At 43.7% G+C, this 25,253-nt stretch overlaps 1 protein-coding gene across 2 annotated transcripts in view; it reads left to right on the top strand.

Moving 5' to 3' along the window:
• LOC138526940 (cholesterol 24-hydroxylase-like) overlaps window positions 1-25,253 on the top strand; it is a 524,604-nt gene that overhangs the window by 384,615 nt on the left and 114,736 nt on the right. For both annotated transcript variants that reach the window (XM_069637830.1, XM_069637831.1), the window contains one exon: window positions 17,587-17,649. In XM_069637830.1, coding sequence (XP_069493931.1) covers window positions 17,587-17,649 — 63 coding nt within the window. The remainder of the gene's footprint in view (window positions 1-17,586; window positions 17,650-25,253) is intronic.

Raw genomic sequence — 25,253 nt, 5'->3', positions numbered from 1 at the left:
CAGGGCCTGTGCCTCCAAGTGACTTGTCGGTACGGGTCCCCTCCCACACTTCCCCAGTCGGGGGACGTCTAACATTATTAGCCCACTCATGGGAGGGGATCACGGCAGATCAGTGTATATTTAAGACCATCGCCCACGGGTACTGTATCGAGTTCCACCGACCACCCTGCTACCATCCACCCAGAAGAAGACTCCTGTCATCAGACCATTTGCGCATCCTGTTGGAAGAAGTTCAGATGCTGCTGGAAAAGGGTACCATTAAAGTCGTCCCTCTTCTCCAGCTAAACAAGCATATTTATTTGGTGTAGTTCCTTGTACCCAAAAAGGATCTCACCATGCGCCCTGTTTTAGATCTGCGTCTTGCTAACAGGTATGCCAAACCACAAAAGTTGAGGAGGACAACCCTGCAGGAAGTTATCAAGCTGCTGCAGCAGGGGGATTACATGGCCACATTGGACATTAGAGGCATACTATCATATTTCAATTTTGCCAGTGCACAGAAAATATCTCTGGTTCATGATAGAGGACATGAACTATCAGTTCAATGTTCTCCCTTTTGGCATTGTCTCAGCCCTGAGGGTGTTTACAAAGGTAGCGGCAGCTCACCTGCGCAGCAATTTCATCCCCGTATTTCCCTCCTCGATGACTGGCTCATAACAGGGGACTCATACGGGACATGCCTGGAGAATACCCAGAAGACAGTAGATCTCCTGTTTAACCTAGGATTCTCTGTCAACGAGAAGAAATCCAGTCTAGTCCCCAGTCAAGCCAAACATTTTATGGGGCCCTGATTCAGACAGAAGACAGGCTCGTCTTCCCCTCCAACAACAGGGTCCAAAACATGCTGTTCCAGGTCCCTCACTATGTAGCCGGTCACTGGGTAACTGTTTCGAGGGCCATGCGCCTGTTTGGGATCATGGCTTCCTGTGTCTTCCTATTTCCTCACACTCGTCTGTGCCTGCGCCCCATGCAGGAGTGGCCCTTGCGCCAATGTTGTCAGGCCAGTGGCCAGTGGGACGATATAGTGGTTTTCACCAGCCCTTGTTTGGTCTCTGCAGTGGTGGTCAAGGTAAAACCTTCTGCAGGGGAAAACCTTCACCACCCCCGCAGTAGAGGTCACTCTCACTACGGACGCATCTCTATCGGGGCTGGAGGCTCACCTCCATCAACAGTCGGTGCACAGAGTTTGGTCTCCATCAGTAGCATCTAATCACATCAACCTGTTGGAACTGCTGGCAGTGTTCAAAGTCCTGAAAACCTTCCAGGCACACCTTCAGGGGAAGACCGTTCTAGTCTTTACAGACCATACCATGGCCATGTACTAGCTGAACAAACGGGACACTCGCGATCTAGGGCTATCCAGACTGTCCAAGAACGTCTGGAAGTGGGCCCTCAAACACATGTTCCTCCTCTCACCACTTGTTCCAGGGGAACTCATTCTTCTGGCAGACATACTCAGCAGAGACTTCCCCCCCTACCCGTGGAGCACAAGTAGTGGTTACAAGAACACATTATACTCAATGTCTTTTCAGAATGGGGCTTCCCAGAGATCGACTTGTTCGCAACCCTGGAGAACGTCCATTGCCCAGATTACACTTTCAGGTACCTATAGAATCTCTCCAAAGGGAAGGGTCTCTGGATAACATGGTCCAGGAGATTTGCCTATGCTTTTCCCCCCGATTTCCCCTTCTCAGCAGGATAGCCCGCAAGATGCACCAGGAACAAGTCACAATAATCCTGGTGGCCCCAATGTGGGCCTGCCAGCCTTGGGTCTGCCATCTCATGGCAATGTATGTCTCCCCTCCCAGTAAACTGCCATGTTCGTACAACATGCTGTCTCAGAACCAGAGGGACACATTGCATCCATGCTCCCAAACACTCAACTTAGAAGCTTGGCTCCAGACATAGAGTTTGGGCACCTTCAACCCCCTCAGAGATGCATGGACATAACTCAGGGAAGCACAAAAGCCCAACACCAGTCACTGCTACTTCAACAAGTGGAAGCGCTTTGTTATCTAGTGCAATACCAAAAACGTCCATCCCATTGACTGCTCACCTAAAAATATTGTCCTTTATCTAACTCACCTATTAGACTCGGTGCTTGTTCCTAATTCCTTGAAGGTCCACCTGGTCACTCTCTGCATACACTACATCCCAGAGCAAGGTTTTATTGTGGAAGATTCCTGTCATTAAGGTTTTCATTGAAGGGATGAAGAGAATCATCCCCCTATTTCCAACCCAACTCCCGGATGTGAGTTGATTGTTGTCCTTACCAGACTAATGGGGCCTCCCTTTGAGCACATGCACAAGGCTAGCCTTAAGCCCCTCACCTACAGGACTGCCCTTCTAGTGGCCATTGCCGCGTTAAGGAGAGTTGGTGAACTGCAGGCCCTTTCAGTTCAAGATCCCCTTTGTGACTATTCACAAAAAGAAGGTGGTTTTGCGTGCACACCCACGCTTTGCGCCTATATTCAACTCCATGTTCCATGTGAATCCATCATTGAACTTCCCACTTTTGTGGCAGAAAGAAGCCTCCACACACTGGATGTGAGGGGGGCAGTAATTTACTACCTTGAGAAGACAAAGCCACTGAGAAAGACAAACCATTTCTTTGTCTCTGTGGCAGATGTAGAGAAGGCAACCCTGTCTCTAAATCAGCTATTTCCAAGTGGATTGTAAATTGCATCATACTGTGTTACACTCTTGCCAAGTGAGATCTATCCTTTATGCCTAGATCTCACTCTACTCGTGGAACGGGGGCTATCATAGAATTCATTGCAAATGTTCCTCTAGATTCCATTTGCAAAGCAGCAACCTGGAGTTCTGTTCACACTTTTACCCAACACTACTGCTTAGACACACACTCTGTTTGATTCTCAGGTGGGACAAGCGGTGCTAAGACATCTTTGCTATTTTTCCTTCAGACATCCCACCACAATCTCCAGGCACTGCTCGCTAGTCTATGCACAGCATATGATTCTAGGCAGATTCACAGGCATCAGAAGACATACATTACTCACCGTAATTGTAGTTCTGATGATTTGATCTGCTTAGATTCATGTGCGCCCAAACTTCCTCCTCTCTTGGAGTAGAATGAACATAGGCATCTTACACCTCTCTTCTGTACTCACTCACGCATTCTGTAAGGCTACCTCACGGCAGAAGAAAAACTGGTGGGACCTTGATGCATGAGGGATTTTGGGTACACTACACGTCATGTTAGGGATAGTGTTACAACCCCGGCGTCCCCTTTTCGATCTTTGAAAAAAAGATACAATGTTCTGCAATTACCACTAGATGTCAGACTATATGCACACATGTGAATCTAAGCAGATACAATCATCAGATATACAATTACAGTGAGTAATGTATGTCATATACTTCTTTTAATCTGTTTGGGGGTGTGCACTCTTCCACAAAATGCCCCAAGCAACATGAAAAAAAAACCTGATAATATAAGAAATTGAAACAGAATCAGGTTTGCAAAAACACAATATTGGTAGCTAAACGTCACACATCTGGAAGCTCTTGTGCCTCGATTAGCAAAACTATCAAAAGGTTGGTGTCTACGCTAGTATATAGAGAGAAGATTAGCACGCAATCCTACTCCTGCCAGGCCCCGAAAACCTCTGGAACTTTATCCCGGCAGAGGCTCGAAATGCCCCCACCTTCCTACAGTTCTGCCCAACCCTAAAAATGTCCTTCTCTCAACAATACCTCCTGGAAGAATAACCTGCTCTCCCGCCACCTACAGTACTGCCTTACCGTATAAAATGCCATGTCCAGTGCTGGTAACCTGCCATTGTAAAGTGCATTGCTGCTTGCGAGCTAGGTTTGCTCTGCGCGCAACAACAATAACCGAGTGCATAAATATGGCTCTCTTCTGTAAAAAGAAAAAAGGGGGCAAAGGGATTTAAAAAAATGCATAGTGCGTGCAGATTAAACCGAAATTGGTTGCAGTCTCTCAACATTCTGAACTACTGCCTGACATTTCTGCATTAAACCCTGAACCTGTTAGAAGTCCACTGCAGGCCAAACAATGGATAAGGTATCTGGCCCACACAACTAGATTCTCCTAAGCTAGCAAATCATGCAGACAACAGCAGACCTCCAGGTAACCTGACGCCTCAGAGCTCCAGTCAGCTGATTGGCCAGGGAGGTGCTCTCTTTGGGGGCAAAGCACAGGGGGTGAGGCGAGCATATGAGAGCTGCAAACAGGTTCCTTTTGTAACCCAGGCCCTGCCAGCACCCTGCCATGGCTGTGCCAATGTAGTGAAAAGCAGTTTAAACAGCCAGCACTGCGGAGGCATACAGCAAGGCGCTAATATAATGCAGAGGTGATAAGGACTAGCACTGCTGGATACTGGTTGCCCTGAGGAAGAGTGGGCATGGACTAGCACTACTGGATACTGGGTGCCCTGAGGGAGAGTGGGCATGGACTAGTACTGCTGGACACTGGGTGCCCTGAGGGAGAGTGGGCATCGGCTAGCACTGCTGGATACTGAGTGCCCTGAGGGAGAGTGGGCATGGACTAGCACTAATGGATACTGGATGTCCTAAGTGAGAGTGGGCATGGACTAGCACTAATGGATACTGGATGGCCAAAGGGAGAGTGGGCATGGACTAGCACTAATGGATACTAGGATTTTGAGGGGTCCGGAATGAGAGACAGACACAGGGTATTCTAACTTTTAAACCAAGGCATTTTATTCATTGAAAAGAGGTTGGGGAAATGCCAATTTACCCATATTCTAGAGCGGAATTTCCCTACCTACAAAGCAAAAACGAAGGATCTGTTTGTGTCAGGAAGTCTGTAACTAATAATCAGTCCTTGTATCCAAAATGTCCTATCCTGGCCATCCCACTATAAACAAAATACCAAAGGGTGCAAGGACATGTCTTTGTCTTGATGGTGGCAAAAGTGCTCAAAACCAAAATAATAACTCCAATGAAAATGTTCTCCAAGGTAAAAGGCCATTGGAACCAAAACATGTTTCTCTTCCCCTAGAGTCTTCAAATAGAATTGCAAAAGTGTTCCCTTAAGTAACCGTTCCTTTTAGAGCTGCTTTGGAAGCCTTTCTGTCAAATTCTTCTCAACCTCTCCTCGAGGCCGTCCAGGCTTTAATACATGGACAAGAAAGGATATCCCAAAACAAGCTACCTATTGATGTCAACATATAAGTTGGAAATTCAGGCTAACATGAGGTGATAGGTGTCTTGCGTGAAACATATACCGCAAGATATAAGCAAAGGCTGGTATTACAAAAATATATTTAGTTTTATTTTCTAATACATGATAAAACAGGGGACGTCAATGGTCCATTCTTTTTAAAACAAAAACATATGAGACAACATATAACAATAATGCATAAGAGACAGTATTCTCAAGACATATAAATATCGATTGGCATGTGTCAAAACTCAATAAAGCCCATTGCCGACAGAGTGGTGTTAGTAAACAAAGGTGACTTCCAATAATATACAATGTAGTTAATTTCTCAAGGAAGACCCCATAGGAAATGTGCCGACAGAAATAACTCTGTTTCCAGTCTTAGATATGTGAACACTCAAAAATGAGAGAGCATAAACTGATGTAACCGGACAGCTGATGGTCCGACTAAGGCTTTCGTCAGTACAGAGAGAGGACACCTGATGTTGGATGTCGTGTTTTCGGAAGAGATGCTTTTTGTTTTTGACAATATATCTAAAAGAGACACAATAATATAAAACTATTACCAACCAGCTAGATTTGTTGCAATTGTAAAATGACCTCATTATTCCTGATATTTCCAAACATTTAAGTAATTTCTTAATGTGCATCACAAGTATATCATTGTCCAATAATATATATACCACTTTTTTGCTTTCAGATTCATCTAGTAATCCATCCGATATTCTTCTTATATCTATACACACGCCTTTCCTTTTTTTTGACCTGACACAATTATCTTTCATTTATGATCATATTGCATCCACACTTATGGATACTCAAGTGCAGCAAGACAGCCCGGGGGGGGGGGGTAAAGGAGAGAACAGGGACATGGGTCAATAAGAGCAACAGGGAGAAGAGGTGATAGTTATACATACTGGATTTCTCAACCTGTCTGTGTAAGTACCTTGTCAATTTCTTTAAGGTGGACCCAAATGAATTCAAACGGTGTGTGTCATCAATACGTATATTTCACTCGTGCTGGTAAGTATGTGCACACAGCTCGGCGTGTACGTTTGTATCAGTGAAGTTCTACAAAAAAGAAGACCAAAAAAGGGCTAATTCGCATTTGTTTTGCCTGTGACTAATTTAATTCTGAGGTGCACAACAATTACGTGTTCATACCTGCTGGTTTCTAGGAACCCGCGTGAGTGCACGGCCACTGCGTAGTTTTTCGTGTCGCCAGTGTGGGGAATCTTGTTTATGTAAGAAGCCGTACTGGAAAACTCGTTTCCTGGGTGGTGCTCTATCTCGAGCACTCTATTGTAATTAATTGAAAACAGAGAAATATTTTTAAAAAAGGGGATAGTGCGCTAGAATGAACTATCTGCACACAAATGTGATGGTTCTTAAATGATAGTAGAACACTTACTTGTGTGGCAAGAAGCCTACGGCGTATTGGGATCCATGTGTAAATGCAAACAATTTGTGTTAGATCCCATGATACGACTGACATAGCCAACGTATGGCGTAATGACGTTGTCACATGGCCAATCAGCATTTGGTGATATCTCTAGGGCCAGGATCTATTTATGTGGTGGCCATTTTGAAATATCTACCAGCGCATCCCAAAATATGAGTGTGTATTTATGTCTGAAGCGTATGAATGCTAGACACATCAAATATAATGGTTAAACCTTACAGAGTGATTGCAGCCCTCTCGTGCCAGCCTATGGTATTTAATGGAAAAAATTGACGCACGAAGGTCGGAGGGAAGACTATGATTTTTACTTGCTTGGATCAGAGATAAATATGATGTATTGACCATGTCTAGTGTATAACCACATGCAAGCTATATCTAATGTCAGATATTTGTATACACGGCTACTACAGCCCCCAGCAATGGGAATATGTAGATATGAAAGATACTGTATGGGTGTCGATGCTCACTGATGCCACAGGTCAGTTGCGTGTAAAACTCATTTATGGACAAATAGGTTCCACTCGATGTACAGATTTAGACTGCCTTTTACAGAGTCTAATTTATGGATCCATTTTTGTTCAAGTTTATGCAATTTCAGATCCCTATATCCCCCGCTGGGGTGTGGATCTACAGTTTGCAGCACACACCATGATATGTCATTGTGTGAATGTCTCATTTTTTGCTAGTGTTCCACCAGTGGTTTGTCCTTAATCCCATTTTTTATACAGGAACGATGTTCTACTATTCGGGTACGGACTGTTCTTTTAGTTTTGCCAACGTAAACCAGCCCACATGGGCAGCTGATGCAATAAATGGCCCACTTAGTTGCACAATTTGTAAATGATCTGAGTTTCCAAACAACAGTTTTCAGGTCAATGGATTTCAAATTTTTGGTAAAATTGCACATTAGACTTTTGCCACATTTGTAATGTCCTACGACTGGAGGCAGGTTCCAGAGTGTTGATTGTTTGGACAAGTTGGCAGGCTGTCTAGGATATGTGTGCACCAGTTTATCTCCTAGATTTTGTAACCGTTTAAAAGCAAAACGGGGAGGAAGAATGGAAAAAGATTCTGTGATAATCCTCTTCCAATTCTTGAGAATAGTCTTTCTCAAATCGTTACTTACAGGAGTGAAAGACGTCACACAGGTTATTTTATCAAGTTCAGTGTTTTTTTGTTTAGAAAGACAATCCATCCTTTGAATATTAGCCGCCCTCTTGTATGACCTTCTAATGGTGTGTGAGGGGTAACTTCTGGCTTTTAGATTAATTTTTAATACCTCGCTGTGGGCTACAAAGTCTTGTTCATCAGAACAGTTGCGTCTGATGCGCAAAAATTGTCCAAAAGGTAGGTTTTCTCTCAATGATTGCGGATGAAAGCTTCCAAAATGAAGCAAGGTATTCTTTTGGGTCGGTTTTTTGTATAGACTTGTCCCAATTAGGTTGTTTGGCATTCCATAGGTGAGTAAATCCAGGAATGCAATTTTTGTAGTATTGGCCTCCCAGGTGAAATTAAGAGACAGCTCGCATTGATTCAGCCAGATATTAAAGGTCTTTAGTTCTTCCATGGTTCTTCCAAGGCTTGGATGTTTTTGGCAAATGGATTGGTGTCAATATATATATGATTTTTCTCAAAATGGTCCATATATAGGTTGGCCAGACCAGGGGCAAATGTGGCCCCCCTACTGGTGCCATTGAGTTGTTGGAAAAAGGAACTGTCATGGATAAAGACATTTTGTGTCAGTGCAATGTGTATACATTCAGCAATAAAAGCTGAAGGTGGACGTTTGTCTTCTCGTGTTTCGAGCAATTCCAACATAACATTGATGCATTTGATCTGTGGTATGTTAGTATAGAGTGATGTCACATCAAGTGTGACGAACATATCCTCAGTCTCAATGGTGAGTGAGTCCAGAATTTTTGTTATTGCAGCAGAATCCTGCACAAATTATTTCATTTTACTCACGAAAGGTCTCAGGAACACATCGGCATAAACTGACAGAGGATCTAATAGTGAGCCTATAGCAGACACTATCGGGCATCCTGGAGGGATGGTTAGGTGTTTATGTATCTTAGGCAGGCAGTAGAATGCCGGGGTGACTGGATTTTTATTGATCAAAAAAAGTTTCTCTTCATCATTTATCCACCCTTGTTCTGCTGCGTGTGTGACCAGGCTGGTTATTTCTTCCATGATTCTTGTAGTCGGATCAGACAGAATGGATTTATATACTAGGGTATCGGACAGTTGTTTGTCCACCTCGGTTTTATAGAGATTGGAACCCCAAAGAATAATCCCTCCGCCTTTATCAGTCGGCTTGATTACGAATAGGGAGTTGGTTTCCAGGTTTTCTAAAGATAGATGTTCTGATTTAGAGAGATTGTCTCGGCACTTGTTCTTATTGGCACATAGAAATCTAATTTCCCTTAGGATTTTATTCTCAAACGCTAATATTTCCAGTGATACCATTGATTGTAATGGTGTAAAGTTGGAGGGGTTTCTATTCCCGATCGGTTGTCATTGTCAGGTATTGGATCATTTTTGTCATGGAAGAAATATTTCAACCTAATGATACAGAAAACGTTGTGCATTTCAACTTCCGTTTGGAAGGCGTCTGCTCGAGATACAGGGACAAAGGACATCCCCTTTGAGAGAACCGATATCTCGCCTGGCAGTAATACGTGTGCGCTCAAGTTAAAGATTGGGGTTACCAAGTTTGCGGCGGGTTCCACTGTCGGGTCCGTATTCCATGGTTGCCCCATTGTCTGTTTCTTCCCCGATTGCCCCATCGTTGAAAAAACTGTGATTGACCCCTTTGGGGTTGAGTAGTTCCACTTGTGTTTGGAACATTCGAGGAAGTATCTGAATCACTACTATTGGAAGAGTTGGAGAAACTCACAAACTTCCTGTTCTTTTGTGATCTTGGCTGGAACTGCCCATTCCAGTTTGTCTGGTTTGTATTGTATTGTTGGAAAAAGCCAGGAACTAAATAAGGATATGTTATTTCCTCTTTGTAATTTGCAATGTCCTTCTTTAGTTTCCAGATTTTTTTGTCCAACGTTAGAGCTTGAAATTTTGACATCTCTGCATTCATTTTTTCTAATGCAGACTTAATCTCTGGAATACTCTACTCTTCAATTTAATATATGGCATATACGAAGTTGGAATTCATGTGGACATAATTCATTTTTAAATGGGCAGGCGAGTGCGCTATGCGGGCAACCTGATCTCATACTCTTGCAAGAAACATGGCAGAGGCAAAGCCCTGTGTGCGATGGTTTCATTATTAACAAGTTTGCAAAGAAAGGTGTAAGGGGCCACCCAGCAGGAGGGCTGTTGACCGCATTCAGGTTCTCTCAAGGGCTAAGTCGAATTGAAATTGCATCTAGCTCCGATGCCATTCTAAACTAATTGATACAAGAAAAAAACCTGGTTTGCCCCTCGCCTTAGTAATCTGTGTTCTTCAAACCCACGGGCACCTCCCTTGTGGGACGCTCGATGAAATTGAGGATGTACTGGTAACCTGGTCAACTGACTGTCCTCATGCAGGTGTACTAATTGCTGGTGACTTTAATTTCCAGTGCTTGATTAAGGGTTTTGACTGGGGCGATCTGGACACCAAGACTGGTGTTGCCTCCATTTCACACATGACATGGATATCCAATAATGGGAAGATATGGTCAAATTTTCTTGCAAGATGGGCCTTTATTCAGAGCAGTCTCTTACATGATGGCGCCCTTAAAGATATGGCAAGTTCAGGGGAAGGGGAAAAGTGCAGGGGAAAGAGGGAGGGGTCAGTGCAGTACATAGGAATGGCAGTAAAATAAATTGAATAATTTTGAAAAAGCAATAAGAAAAAAAGTGCGGCCAGCTGGTGGCAAGTGCAAGGATAAGTGCAGACATCGGGTGTCAAGTGCTGGTAAGGGTCTTTAGGTGTACAGAAAACAGTTCCCAAGTGCGGGGGATGCCAGGGAGGCAGTGCAGGGGTGCAAATGAACCTGGTCCGTGATCAGAGAGTAGCCAGGTGACCAGTGCAATTTCAGCCAGGAGTTCAGCAGGGAGAGGAGGAGAGAAAGCGGAAGCAAAGGGGTAGGTTTTGAGGAGCTTCCAGAACCGGCGATGGTTATCCTCAAGTTTCAGGGAGGCTGTTCCAGAGGGAGGCCCCAGCCGAAGAAAGAGATCCATCACCAACTTGTTGCTTGGAGAACTGACTGACCCTGAGGGAGTTGGAGGCGGATGAGCGAAGAGCTCGAGAAGGAATATATTTTGGAAGAGAGAGTTGAAGGAATGTAGGCCCCAGGCCTCAGGCCCCAGAAGGCCTTGTGGACAATGCAGAGGGTTTTGAACGTAATCCTCGCAGCCACTGGGAGCCAGTGAAGAGATTTCAGTCCTGGAGAGATACGATCCCTGGGCTTGAGGCCTAGGTCATGTCTTGCAGTCCTGTTCTGGATGAGTTGTAAAGGGCGGAGAGTAGAAGCAGGAACACTTGGAAAGAGGCTGTTGCAGTAGTCCAGCCTAGAGAGAACCAGAGCTCTGGAGAGGGTGAGCTTCTTGGGGAAGGAGAGGAAAGGAAGAATACTTCTGAGGTGCAGCTGTTAGTGTGGCTTCGTAGAGATATCAGATATGTGAGGAGAGAAGGCGAGTGTGGAGTCGAAGATGACACCAAGGTTTTTAGCCTCTCGGGTGGGAGCAGTAAGAGGGCAAAGAGAGGCCGGCCAGAGAGTGACCGGAAAGGAGGGAGCAGGTGTGCCGATGAGGAGACTCTCGGTCTTACTGGCATTAAGGCAGCGATGTCTCCACCTGGTCAAATTCCTTTGCTGCTTCAATCATAGATTATATCTTTGTAAAGAATTTTGATAATTTGATTGGTACCTTAGATATCGTCAAAACTGGAAAAAAATGATCATTCTATTCTAAAGATTACACTGTTATTAAAGGTTTTAAGGAAAAAAGAAAAAGAAAGTTAGTAAAATCATTAGTTGTATCCAACTCGGGTAACAAAGTTGCCCAATACAGCATACATTCTAGTACATTAAACTCAGGATTAAATAAGTGGTGGCTTGGACTAAGTGTCAATAAGAAAATCGCATTAACTGTGCCAGGTAACTTCCCTAATAGATTAGCGCAACTTCAGAAACCACAGCAGAACATGTGTAAACCAATCAATGCACCCTTTCTTTTTAGCAAGGAAAAACGTGACATTGAAAATCAGAAGCGCAAATGAGCAATGCGCAAAGAAATAAGACATTTGCGAAAACGTACTGATCTTGTACCTATGGAGAAAGAGATACAGGAAAAACATTAAGCAACAATATAGGCTTTGGTGTAAATCACATAGAATTAAAAAATATGTTGGGATCAACCAAGTGTTCATGAACAACATAATCAAAAAAGACACTTGGGCAATATGGTGGACACTGAACAATAAAGAAAGGGTGCAAGACATGATTCAATCAACAAGCATAAGAGTGTTTGGGTTGATTTTTTTCAAATAAATATGGAGCAGGAATGAATATAAATAGAGTATCAGAAGCGCACCAACTTGCTTAAACAAATCATCCGCTCACCTTTGATCGGCTCCATATTGAGATAATCATCAGCAAACTAAAGAACTCGCGTGGAAGTTGACCCGATGGAATAACTAACTTCTTTAAGAACAATCCCGTACTTTAGTCAGACATCCTGTTTCACTTGTTTACGCACATCATGAGTGACCACATTTCTCCCATGTCGTTGTCAAGTTCAATTTTAGTACCAATCTTTAAAAAAGGGAATCGTGCTGATCCCTCTTGCTACTAGCCTATTTCACTTCTTGATTATTTTTCAAAAGCTTTTGCTAAGTTGGTGCTAAAGGAATTACAACAGTGGGTGCGAAAAATTCATCTACTTAGCCCACTAAAGACAGGATATAGGAAGGGGGTCGGAACTATTATGACTGGCTTAGCACTTAAAGCATGCCTCTGCATTGTAGGATCCTTTTCAGAGAGAACATTACATGTAGCAGCAATGTATCTTACCTCCACATTTGATAATGTAGACATGAATAGACTGTGGTCTAAAATGTTGAAAAATAGTATTGATCCGGCCTTATTGGCAATGATTCAATTACTCTACTCCAATAATTCGACTAGGGTGAGACTTAATACTAGGGGGGATCCATCACAAAAAATGTTGTTGACCAAAGGAGTCCGGCAGGGGTGTTTAGTTGCCCCCACTCTGTTCAATTAATATATAACAGACCTTTGGAAGTAAAGAGTGGGGAGGATTCGTGCTGACATGGACAGGATTCAAATTAAACTGTATCGCGTATGCGGGCGATATCCTGTTCATGCATTACACACCTGCCGGCCTCCAGCGCCAACTTGACGGGGTCAGTCAGTACTTGACTGAGAATTCTCTAAAAATAAACACAACAAAATCGTATGTAATGTCAGTACCACCAAGAGCAACGAGATTGGATGAAGAAACAAATGGAGAAGGAAGTAGCCAAAATAGATGGAAGAATCTCCTCTTGTCTTTCCTTGATGAATAGGATAAAAAGTAAACTGTGTGCATTCTCTGTCTCCGATAATATTCAATGTTTCACCCATTCTTTACGGATGCAAACTAATGCACATTATTGATAGGAAATTCATCAATATTTTGGAAGGAGAAATCCTGAAAAAAGTGTTGGAGGTCCCCATCTCGGTGCCCATAAGTGTCACCAGACTTGAACTGTGCCTAATGTCCTGGAGGTCACAGTTTGTTAGTAAGACTTTGTCTCTGGTTCTTTGGATAGATCAGGAGAGAACTAATTGGGGTACCACCTAAATACTCTGTTTTTTGAAAAATACAAATTAATTCATGAAAAAACTAAAAATGAGGTGAAAAGTTCACACACCTGCTGGGTCTAGACGACTCTGAATCCGAAACAAAATTTAAGAATTAAGTTAAACAATGGGATAAAAATAATGTTCTATCGGATCTGTGCCGCCTAAATATATGAGGGGAACAGATGTACTGCACTTACCTTCTACTAAGCTAAGATCCTACTTGGCAACATTTCTGAGGTCAAAGTACCATGATTGGTATTTAAAATTTCGATTAAACTGCCTTCCAACATTGGAGTTTGTAGGTCCCAAGCTGGGAGTACCGCGTGAGCTGAGACGATGCAGAATTTGTAATCTGAGTATGATGGAGTCTCTGTTCCACCTGACCTGATGGTGATATGTCCGAAATTCAACAACCAGAGAATATACTACTTGGAATGATTTGTTCACTCAACCTCTACAGTTTTGACTAATGATCTATGGTACAGGTTAATGACGACCTCTGTCATTAATTGCGTTGGTAAAAATGTTAATCGTTATCTTCGCTGTGATCAACAAAGTTACTGAGCAAGGAAGCTTGGATTTAAACAGTGTGTGTTTATGCGAACTCGATCAATTGAAATAAGGAGGATCAGCATTGTGACTGTTTTATGCAAGGTTATTTTATTTTTATTTTTTATTTAAATTCTTATTTTGTTTTGTCTTGTCGTTTTCAAATTTGAGTGTAGTGTTGATTTCTGTTATGAATTGTTATAAAAAAAAGATTGTGTAAATGTACAATTTGTACTACTGACACAAATAAAAATAAAAGTTAAACTTCTTGTGGCTTTGTAGATTGCCTGGTATACATGCCTGCCAGAAATTCTTTTATGTTTCTCAGTTATTCAGTTACATCAAAATAGCATATAAATTGAGGTGCTTGGTATATCTATCTTTGGCAATGCTTGTTCAAACCGCTCCCCCACATTGGCATCTCACACATCTGTATTGAGTTGGGGTTTGCCTTTGGACTTTGTCTTGACGGCATGCAAACATTCTTCGTACTTTGTCTGGCCTGAATTCAAACATTCTTCGTATTGGGTATTGATTTTATAAACGTTGGGCTTTGCCTACATTAGCAATTTCGTACCATTCAAACAATGTGTTCTTGGGCTTGTTGGAATGCACCAGTGTCCCTAGTTGTTTTTGGTAGACTCGTCAGTCTTTATCTGAATTTCCGATACTCTTTGTGCCTCTGTGGGATGACAACTTCATCCACTTTCCATTGGGAACTATGTGGACGTTCTCCCAGTGTCTTACGTGGCACCACTGTGACTCACCAGCATCCCTGTTCGTTCAGGGATTGAAGAGTGTTGCCTCAGCGAGTGGTCTGACCTCCAGGAGCTCCAGCATGACTCCTTTTGTCTCCATGACCCTCTTGACTCGCACACGCCTTCTCTTCCTCCATTCCAATGGCCTTCTCTGTGTTCAGGAGTCCTGACCTGGGGCTTAACATCCTCTCCTGCACGGCTCACTTTCATCTTAAGTGTCCATTGCACTGAAGGTACGGAAAAACAACTATTCTGCATGTGAGACTTCGAGTTCCTGTTCCTTTGCACCAATTCCTTACTCCTCTTCCTTGTCCGAGTGCCTGAGTGGTTATGGGAGTTGGAGTCCATGGATAATATTGGATTTTCAACCCTTAATTTGTTTTACATCAGGATTTCACATAAGGGCATATCAGAAAAGGGTGTGATGTATGTGCTCTACGTATTTGAGTCAAAGGTGTGGGCCTGATCAGAATGACAATATGCCATATAAAACTTCAGGGATTAGAGGGATTTCCTCATGTGAAAGGTGGGGGGAATACTGTTGCTTCTCAATGGAGTCAAAACTTCTCCTGGTAGCTATCTCCTCCCATGTGATCCTCCCTCATTTAACCCCCCCCCTAGGGTCAGGATCAGATGGCGGCTGCTGTCCCCTGGACACATGTGAGGAGGTTACCGCCAGGGAATTTGTGATGACTCTGCTGGATTCATCACATCACAGTACCCGGATAGAGAGTGGGCATGGACTAGCACTACTGGATACTGGTGACCTGAATGGGCATGGATTAGCACTGCTGGATACTGGGTGCCCTGAGGGAGAATGGGCATGGACTAGCACCGCTGGATACTGGGTGCACTGAGGGAGAGTGGCCATCGGCTAGCACTACTGGATACTGGGTGCCCTGAGGGAGAGTGAGCATTAACTAGCGCTGCTGGATACTGGGTGTCCTGAGGGAAAGTGGGCATGGATTAGCACTGCTGTGGCTTGGATGACCAGAGGGAGAGTGGGCATGGACTAGCACCGCTGGGTACTAGGTCCCCTGAGGGACAGTGCGCATGGACAGACACTCGTGGATACTGGGTGCCCTGGGGAGAGTGGGCATGGACTACCACTGCTATATACTGTGTGGGCATGGGCATGATGGTGACAGCGAGGCAGCTTGTAATGTGCTTGCTGCAAAGCAGCATTTAGTGCAACAAGTTGAAGTATTTGCTTTATATGTATAAATAACATTTGGATAGAATGCATACATCCGTACAAGCATCTCATCAAAAAACTAAACTTTACATTGTTACAGAATAATGGTAAACACCTAAAGATGGAAACATTAATTCATGCTTTAAAATGTATCAGCCATCTATTACAATTTCTACATATACATTTAAAACCATATTTCATTTTGCAAATACACAGCCAGTCACTATTGCCAAGGGATTAATTTCTTAGACATTTCATCAGGATTTCCCTCTTGTGCCAGGCGGCATCTAAAAAAATTAGTACATTTTAAAATCACTTCTTGTTCGTTTGATACATTAAAATACAAATATATGACTCATCAGATCATATAAAACTAATAATGGGACTAGGAGTTTCGATCTGACACCTCTGTACGTGGGAGAGCAGAACAGGTGTAAATTCTCTTCGGAAGTTTGACAGAAATAACATGTCTGATTTTATCCCGTCCCACTTTACATCCGAGGCTGCTAGGGGTAATAGATTCAAGCAAAATGTAACCTTGTTTCCTCAGGCAGCTAATCCACTCTGAGTAAGGTAGACGCCCCCATTTCATGTTTTCAAGCAAAGATACTTGATGTTCCGGTCAGCCTGGGATTGCACTGGAAATATATTTGTCCCAAAGCCCACCCCTCAAATGTCTGCTTTATGGATTTACATAGATGGAGTAAGTCTGGCTCTTTCAATAAAGATAAAGGGGGTAATTCATGGATTATTTGCGCCGAAAAAAACGGGATTTGTGCACCATTCTGCCCACAAATCCCCATATGTTAAACAGGGATTTGCGGGCAGAATGGTGCACAAATCCCGTTTTTTTCAGCGCAAATAATCCATGAATTACCCTGTTAATAAACTGGGCCATTTCCAATTTCTCATTTCATTTGGCTAATCCGTTCCCATATTTGTTTTTGTTGAGTTTTAATTCTGTCTTTATATTTAAATGGAACAAGAAAAGTAAGGTTCTCATTCATATTTCATATTGGATTGGTAATAAGCCACCTCACAATATAGAGGGATTGTGGGGGCAATCCTGGATAAACAAAGTAATGATTTAAAACATGTATTTTCTCCCAATTCAATTTTACTTTATGCAGCATTTCTCCAACGCTCCTCTCCAAGGTTTGTGTATTTCCATTCCTAAATATGAGAATGTGAACTAAGCTGACCCCTACTAGAGGGATAAAGCAGCAGACAGCAAGGAAAAAACAAATGTGCATTGTGTCACAATGAAGGTCACCACGGTAAAACCAGTTTCGCTGAAAACAATTGGAACCTTTATGGGCAGTTAATTAGTTTTATAGAAGGAAGTAATGCCACATGATGCTGTCTGAAGTACAAATGTTAGAATGAAGCCTTAAATGGTCATTTGGGTCAGATCAAAGATAGCCAGTGTAGACGAAGTTCTGGTGGGAAAGGATCATGAAAAGTGAAGAGGGGGGGGGGCAGCAATAAAGGAAAGAATTGAGAAGAAGATTTACCTTGTTGAACCTCAGTATTGCTTAACTAGGAATAACCCTGTTGCCTGTTTTATTATAAGCACCTATAGAAGAACTTACTTGTTCTTATGAAGGAACATGTATTAATCTACTTGATTTTTGTATTTGCAGAATTGGAAGGAGATTATGATGCTGAAAATATGGTGGATAACTTTAACACTTTCTTCGTTGCGGGTTTGTATTTAATCTCTTTGAATAATAGTTTTTTTGTGTGTGGAGTCTAATACCATGATTTTGAGCTGTGCCCATCTTCAACAATTCATGTATAGTTTTTGTTGCATTTATTAGATGAAAATCCCTAATTTATCTCATCCCTAAATCCATTTCTTTGCTGGTTGGAGTTACAGGGCTAAAAAGGTTGTTCCTTTCTGCACCGTCTTATGATGCCCTAAAACCAGTAGTACAGAAATGTTCTCCCACGCACCAGGGGTCAAATTACAAGAAAAGTAGGGTCTGGGAAAACATCTAGACTTGCACCCTGCATAGGGGTAAACATATCCAAAATCTGGGGCCACTAGCATGATTTAAACTTCTTTTGTTTGTGATGGGAACACTCTGTCGGACTTGTTACTGCAACATTTGGATGTCCCTATTTTGAACACTACAATTCCCATCATCAATCGCAATCATTGCAAATTTTGCAGGATTGTGTGAGTTATAGCCCAAACATTTTGAGAGCCGCTGGCTGCAGAATCCTGCTGGAGGATGTTTACTAGCGCTGGGGCTTCTACAACTGTCTATCTGCTGCATCGATGTAATGACTTGCTTTCGACTGGAAGCTATGTCTGCATTACAGTCCGTCCAGCACTAACCATATATTCTACCCCTAAAGCAAAGTAATATGTCCATTTTATTTGGCTCTGAGTACTGGAACTGCATGAATATGATGTAACCTATTGACCCAACAGCCCATTCGATGTGTATAGTTCAAGGTGAGGTGTTAATAGACTTACTTCTGTGAGAAACCAGAAGGTATCTCACCCGCTAGTCCCCGGGGACTTGTCATCCAGGTGGCCAGGACACAGCAATTGCCTTTGGATCAGTTCCTGGGGGTGGACCAGTGTGGTGGGGGGGATCACCTGGGTGAGGAGTCCTCAGGAAGTTGGAGTTGGACACACCTTTATACCATCCAATGTGATGGGATATTTAGAAACTCCCCCCAGCACCCCCCCCCCTTCCTGCACAAACACTTTTACACTGATAGCCGTTTTGGGAGAAAACAGACTCGCACCCGAGCGGTGTATCTGAAATTTCCCAATACTATGGTCAGGGGAGGTCGGGCAATTATCAACAATCACTTACACCTGACTTCCATTGCACTTCCCCACACGGATAAAACACGAAGCACGAGAGCGCACTCTGAGTGAGGCAAAACACAGGAAGATACAGCAGTTTCGAGTTGGCAGTTGAGAGAGGGGAGAAACACGCCCAGGCACGAGACGTTTGTGATAGGGGCAACACCCTACACCTTTTGATAGGAAGATGTTACTTTCAAGAAACCTTCAAGGCAGAAAACGTAAGAACAGGAAACAAGGCTGAAGAATCCTGCATTGTGTGTCTGAGATATTGAGGGTCCTCCCGCGTAACTGACCAAGGTGGGGCAGTAGCAGACGCTGTGTGGTATCATCCTTGGCTCCAAGAACAAAGAAGCAACAGAGAACAGCACAGTCAGTGAGGTGGAGAGACTGATGCCAGGTCTGTGTTGAAGTCAAGGTTGCAAGCAGCAGCATTGTAAAAGGAGCGCTGGAAGTACCATTGTTAAATGTGTGTGATGAAAGACGCAAGTGAAGCTAAATTGCTGGTGAATATTTGAACATTAGAAGAAATTATGATACAGTTGAAAGAGTGAGCCGGCACTATGAATGCTCAGTCGAAGGTCTCTGTGCAGTATCCTGACAAAAGGAAGCAAAAGCAAAAGATCAATGTGAAGTGTAAATTGTATCAAGTAAATCGAAGTGGTCCTTCAACGATTCAAGCAAAACATGTTGCATATTTGAAAGTCTTCGATTCTGGTATCAAAAGGGGATCTGAGCCCGAACTGGGGGATCCATGGTCCGAGCCCGAACTAGGGAGACCAGTCTTGAACTTGTGAAAGTGAAACCCTGACAAAGGAAAGGAACTTTTGTATTTTGTTTGCTGCACCAGTCTCTCTGCAATAAGACTGTCATTGTGAGAGAGACTTTGGCAGAAGGCCCTGATGCCTATGTATTGAACTGTTACCTCATGGCCAAGAAGCCAGAGTGTGTGCGAAGCCCGTATGTGCCACCTTGCCCTGTGCTGAAAACGTGGGGAAGGGAAGCTAACTGCTCAACTATCCTGACTCATCATTTCTTGAACACTTTTCTTTTGCATACTTTGTTATCCCTCACCATTTTGTATTTAGAAGTAGGGATTGGCATAGGTTTATTATTATAGGCCCTTTTTGTTTTGACAGACTTAACTAGGACTGCGCTATTATTATTTGATGGTCATAGCTTTCTCCCATCTTTATATTTAAGTTTAGATAGGCATTTTACCAACCCATTGAAGTTCAATAAACACCCTTAAACTGTGATCACTTGTCTGTCTTCACTGTTTGATACCATGCTTTCTTTACATGTGGTGTCAGGAGTGTATTCTGATTCAAATGACAAACATTTAAAACCCATGGTAATAATCGTCATACCTCCAGAAGGACGAAATAGGATTATTGAACTGCTTGAGTCTCATGGAATATGCCCTTGGGCTTGGGTGCTTTACAAATGTAAAAAATACAAATAAAATATCATAAGAGACCGTGTACTCCCAGCTTCAAATCCCAATTGGCCACCAAGATTGTTTTTCAAAGCCCAAATATTGTTAGATACCCTTCTGTTCTCCCACTATAATATCCAACAATGTGATCGAATAGTCTTAAAAATAAGGCCTGCGCACATCTTCATTAGACCTAGTGCCCTGAATCCCCCTTTCCCCGGACTAGTTTCAGTTCTTGGCCCATCAGGTGAAGAGATCAACCCACTCAGATCTTCTCCTCCTTCAGGATCCAGTTCAGAGGAGTCAGACGACTTTAAACCTCTTTCGTTGAGTTGAGACCCTTTTTTTTTTATTCAGAAAGTGTACACTACCTCATGCCACCTCCAGCGCCACATAAACAGACTAGAAAACACTGCTGCTTCAACATGGCACATACCACCTATGCCAATAACTCTCACAATGTACCTGTAACTTTGTACTAACAATGCCTGTAACCTTGCTGTAACTAAGCCTTCATGTACTACCCATGCCTATAATTGTTCAGAACTTCATCTGTATCTTTTGCACTATGTCTGTAGCTAAGCCCTCATGTAACCACGGCCCAGATGCCCCCGGGTTCGGCGTGCTTTACAAATGCCTAAATAAATAAATACACCATTACTCCCCCTGAATATATGGCCGACCTTGAAGATGTCGTCGCCCAACTGGCCGCCCATCAGATGCAGGCCAAAACCCGTCTTCAAGAGAATTTGACAAAATTAGGCGAGTTACAGGCCAGATCCATAATACCTCAGGGGATACTAAAACCTTATCAGGAAGTCCGAGATCTAGGGAATTTCTTTTTGAATTTCGAGTGTTTAAAGGAAAAATTGGGCTGGGAAGAAAAGCTAAAACATTTTTATTTGGGAGCCCTATTGAAAGGCGAGCTACAGACCGCCTATCAGCTGATTAACCTTGCCCGGGGAGCTACCTTCATATCCATAAAAGAGGGACTCCTTAAAAGAGTAGGCCAAACCTGTAACTTCTATCGATAGAAACTATTAGATTAAACCTTCTTGAATTGGAACGAATTAAGAACACAGGAGCCCTCTGGATTAACAACCAGCCCAATGAAGAATTGGTCGAAATGATTATTCTGGAGCAATTCACCAATTCTCTACCTCCTTGTTTACAGAAAGCAGTATTACAGCTAAACCAACCTACCCTGGTTATGACTATTGAAACTGCTTAAAATCATTCAAACGCAGCAAAACATTTTTACTCTGTACACAGAGGTGAAGAACGGAAGGATCAGAAACCCACATACCGTTCCCAAACCCAGGTACTAGATAGACCTAAAACCAAAGAATGGACCCTGAAAGAAAGAATAATATTCAGAAGAGGAAAGCAGGAGAGAAGAATTTAAAGGGATTTAACTTTCACCCCCCTATTTGTTTTTTGTATGAAGAAATAGGTCATCTGGCTTGACATTGCCCTAAAAATCTAAAAGAACCACCAGTGGAAATAGGGTGTCTCAGAGGGGACGAGTCGGAAGAAATGGAGGCTGATTTAGAAACCTTCAGCATATGTCTATGCCAGCCTTAAACTGACTTTACATATGAAAAAGCCCTACTAAATGGAAGGCCAGTGAAAGCGCTAATTGATTCAAGCAGCAAACAGCCCGCTATAAGGGCTGATTTGGTGACCGCAGCAGACCTAGAAAATTCAAATCTAGTTAGACTTGCATGTGTACACAGAGATAATGAAATCTATCCCAAGATACCTGTGTACATTAACAACAGTGGAGAATCACGGCTGGTGTCATCCGCCATTATTCCTGGACTCTCCGAAGAAGTCATCGTCGGTAGAGAGTTTCTGCATTTTCTACTCTTAGGAGATCTCCCAAATTCCCCCAAAGAGTTTGTACCTCAGGCTTGTTGGCAACAACTGTTGCTCCCAAACCTCACCAGTGTGGGAGTGGACGGAAACCGAATTTCAGGAACCTTCCATTAGCCAAGAGGTACCTTTTTAGAAACTGAAAAATATCTAATAACAAAATCACCACCACAGTCTCAGTTTGCAGGATATCTTTGGGAGACAAACACCGACACTCCGCCTCTACCAGACCAGAGGAAATGAAACTCAAGGAATTGTTACACTCACCTGGTATCCATGGGGACGCAACCCAGCCCTGGTTGGATGATTTGCACTCTCGAACCCTCTCCCGGTCCCTTTGTAAGGCCTCTGGTTAAAGATGGGTCTGCAATATAGGAGAGCTGGATTCAATACCAGATTGTCTTTATGTTTTCCCACCTCCCTTGGCCTCAACTCCTTCCTCCCCTTGGGCCCTCTCCTCTCCTTAATATTGTAAAAGGTGGATTCTCCGTCCTGCTCTCGTGGAAGGGGCGCGTAGATGTGTGTGGCGAGCAGCGACCAAGTTACTTCACTGGTACAAGCCCTCCTGTGGGAATCCAGGCCCGCTGCGACTCCATAGGTTTGCTGCTTTACAGTCTTTATATGCAGTTCTTATGTTCCTCTTAGTTCGAAAAATGTCTTGCTTCTTTCCTTTTAGGTATGGAAAGGTATTTTGGTGTTGTCATGCAGTTTGAAGATGAGCATGGGCCCGTAGACGAAAGCGCGGTGTGCGCGATGCTGTCGGGTGAGTGCGCGATGCGCGGCGCTGTTTCGCCTTTTATATTGCTAACCTGTATCTTTTCTCTCCTCTTTCCAGGTTATGGTATTCCTAGATGCATGCGGTGCCGGATGATGGAGTTAGTACCTTCAGGTGAGTGGAACTGAAGTCCGCGATGGATTGAAGACAGGATACTGTTCCAGGTAAGTTTCATAGTGTTCTTTCTCTCTCTGCAGGTCCTTGGTTTCAGGTAAGCTGGCATCAAAGAACTGGACACAGTGAGCGTTACGCTGCCCACAGCAGAATAACGCAAAGCATGTTGTGCTGTTTGCAGGCGCTTTAAATAGTCTCAGGTAAAGTAGTCCAGGTAAAATAGTCCCAGGCCTGCCACACCCAAAAGACTAGACACATAACTCAGTTCCTTGTAACTGCTATGTGTGTGCCTCCATGTTGGCTCACCCCCTCCCACCAAGTTAAATAATCCCAAGTAAATAGTCCCATTCTAAAGTTGGTCTTCATGATGGTTATGAGGCTGGCGCCAAAGGAGCCAGGACTGACTCCAAGGGAGTCTTGGATAAGGTTTTAAGGCCTTTGACCTGGCCCTCAGTGGAAGGCTGTCTTGCCAGTGAGGGCTAGGGGCAAGGGTCATGACAGGAATGTGCGAGAGCACCTGGATACATCTTTTCCTTGCTCTATCCATGGTCCTAAATTTAGAAGACCTCAGCAAAGACTAAGCATAGGGGCCCCCAGAAGGTATCTCACCCACTGGTCCCTAGGGACTTGTCATCCAGGAGGCCAGGATATGGACATCGCTCTTTTGGATCCAGTTCCTTGGGTGGACCAGTGCGGGAGGATCACCTGGGTGAGGTTTCCTCTGTGAGTGGGACAGCAGATGGTGAGACGCGGTATCCCTCTCTTCCCTCTAACACCTTGTTAAATTAGGCTTGTTGATATCTCACATCCCGAGACCCCTCCTCCTCCTCACCTGAATCTTCGGGTGTTGATTCCTGTTTTCGGCCTTTCTTCTTCTGCCCCTCAGCTTTCTTTTTTGTGTAGAGATACGGCCTTCCTCGGAGGGAAGCCACTCTGACCCCTTCCGAGAGTGCCTATTGAGAGGAAAAAAAGCTGGTAGCTTAAAAAAAACCTCTCTCCTAGTGGGGTTCTGGAGACTCCTTGTAGCAGAAAGTCCAAAGTAAGTGACAGTCTCTGTATTCAGATGTGGAGGAGTAGTGCTATTCTTTGTCCCACAAAGATCTATAGAGGCGGAGACAGGATCGGAAAACCAGCTCCCAGCAACTTCAACAAACTGGGAACAAACACCAGCCCAAGTCCTGACAGCAGGTAAGGATTTCAAAAGAAAGTTCCGTCCAAGAGCGAAACCGGAACCACAGAGGAAAGATAGTAAGAGCGGCTGCGTTTAAAGCCGAACGTAGTGATAAAGGAAGCAAAGAAGAGGAAGGAAGAGTACCAGGAAGTATGAAGCCGGTAAGTAAGAAAAAACACAGGAGAAAAAGAAAGGGGGTGAATAAGCAAGGACGATAGACCAGCGAGGAAAGGGAATCGGAAAGGGGGACTCAGCCGAAGCAGAGCTGCGGGCAGAATAAGGCTGAAAGGCAGAAAGTAAACACTACGAGCGGAATTCCAAAAGAGAAAGTGAGCTTAAGGAAGACAACGTAGAAGGAAGCGGGACGAGACCCCCGGCGGACCAAACGGACCAGACAGGAAATAAAAGAGGAAGCGTCCTAAAAGGCAAAAGTACGAGCAAAAAGCACTAGCGTCTAAACCCAACGAGAAACGAAGGGGTTGCAACGCAAAGACCTGACTTCCATTACTCTTCCCCACACGGATTAAAGGTGGAGCACGAGAGAACACTCAGAGCGAAGCAAAACATACAAAGGTACAGCAGTTTCGAGTTGGCAGTTGCACGAGGGGAGAAAGATGGCCAGGCATTAGAGGTTCGTGAGAGGGGCAACACCCTTGACCTTTTTGACAGGAAGCTGTTACTTTCAAGAAACCTTCAAGGCAGAAAGCGTAAGGCCAGGAAACAAGCCTGAAGAATCCTGCATTGTGTGTCGGAGATATCGAGGCTCCTGCTGCCTAAATGACCAAGGCGGGGAGGAGCAGCAGATGCTGTGGTGTAGTTCTTGGCTCCAAGAACAAAGAAGCGCCAGAGAACAACTCAGCCGGTGAGTTGGGGAGACCGATGCCAGACCGGTCTGTGTTGAAGTCAAGGTTGCAAGTGGCAACATTGTAAAATGAGCACTGAAAGTAACATTGTTAAATGCGTGTGATGAAAGACTCGAGTGAAGCTAAATTGCTGCTAAGTATTTGAACATTAGAAGGAAAGATAGAATACCGTTGACCGAGTGGTCGGGCACTGTGAATGTGCTCAGTCGAAAGTCTCTGTACGGTATCCTGACAAAAGGAGATGAAA

The sequence above is a fragment of the Ambystoma mexicanum genome, chromosome 14, assembly GCF_040938575.1.
Source record: "Ambystoma mexicanum isolate Mex_15411 chromosome 14, UKY_AmexF1_1, whole genome shotgun sequence".
Classification (NCBI taxonomy): domain Eukaryota; kingdom Metazoa; phylum Chordata; class Amphibia; order Caudata; family Ambystomatidae; genus Ambystoma; species Ambystoma mexicanum.
Note: the sequence above shows the minus strand (reverse complement) of the source record. Positions and strands in the feature narration are given on the sequence as shown.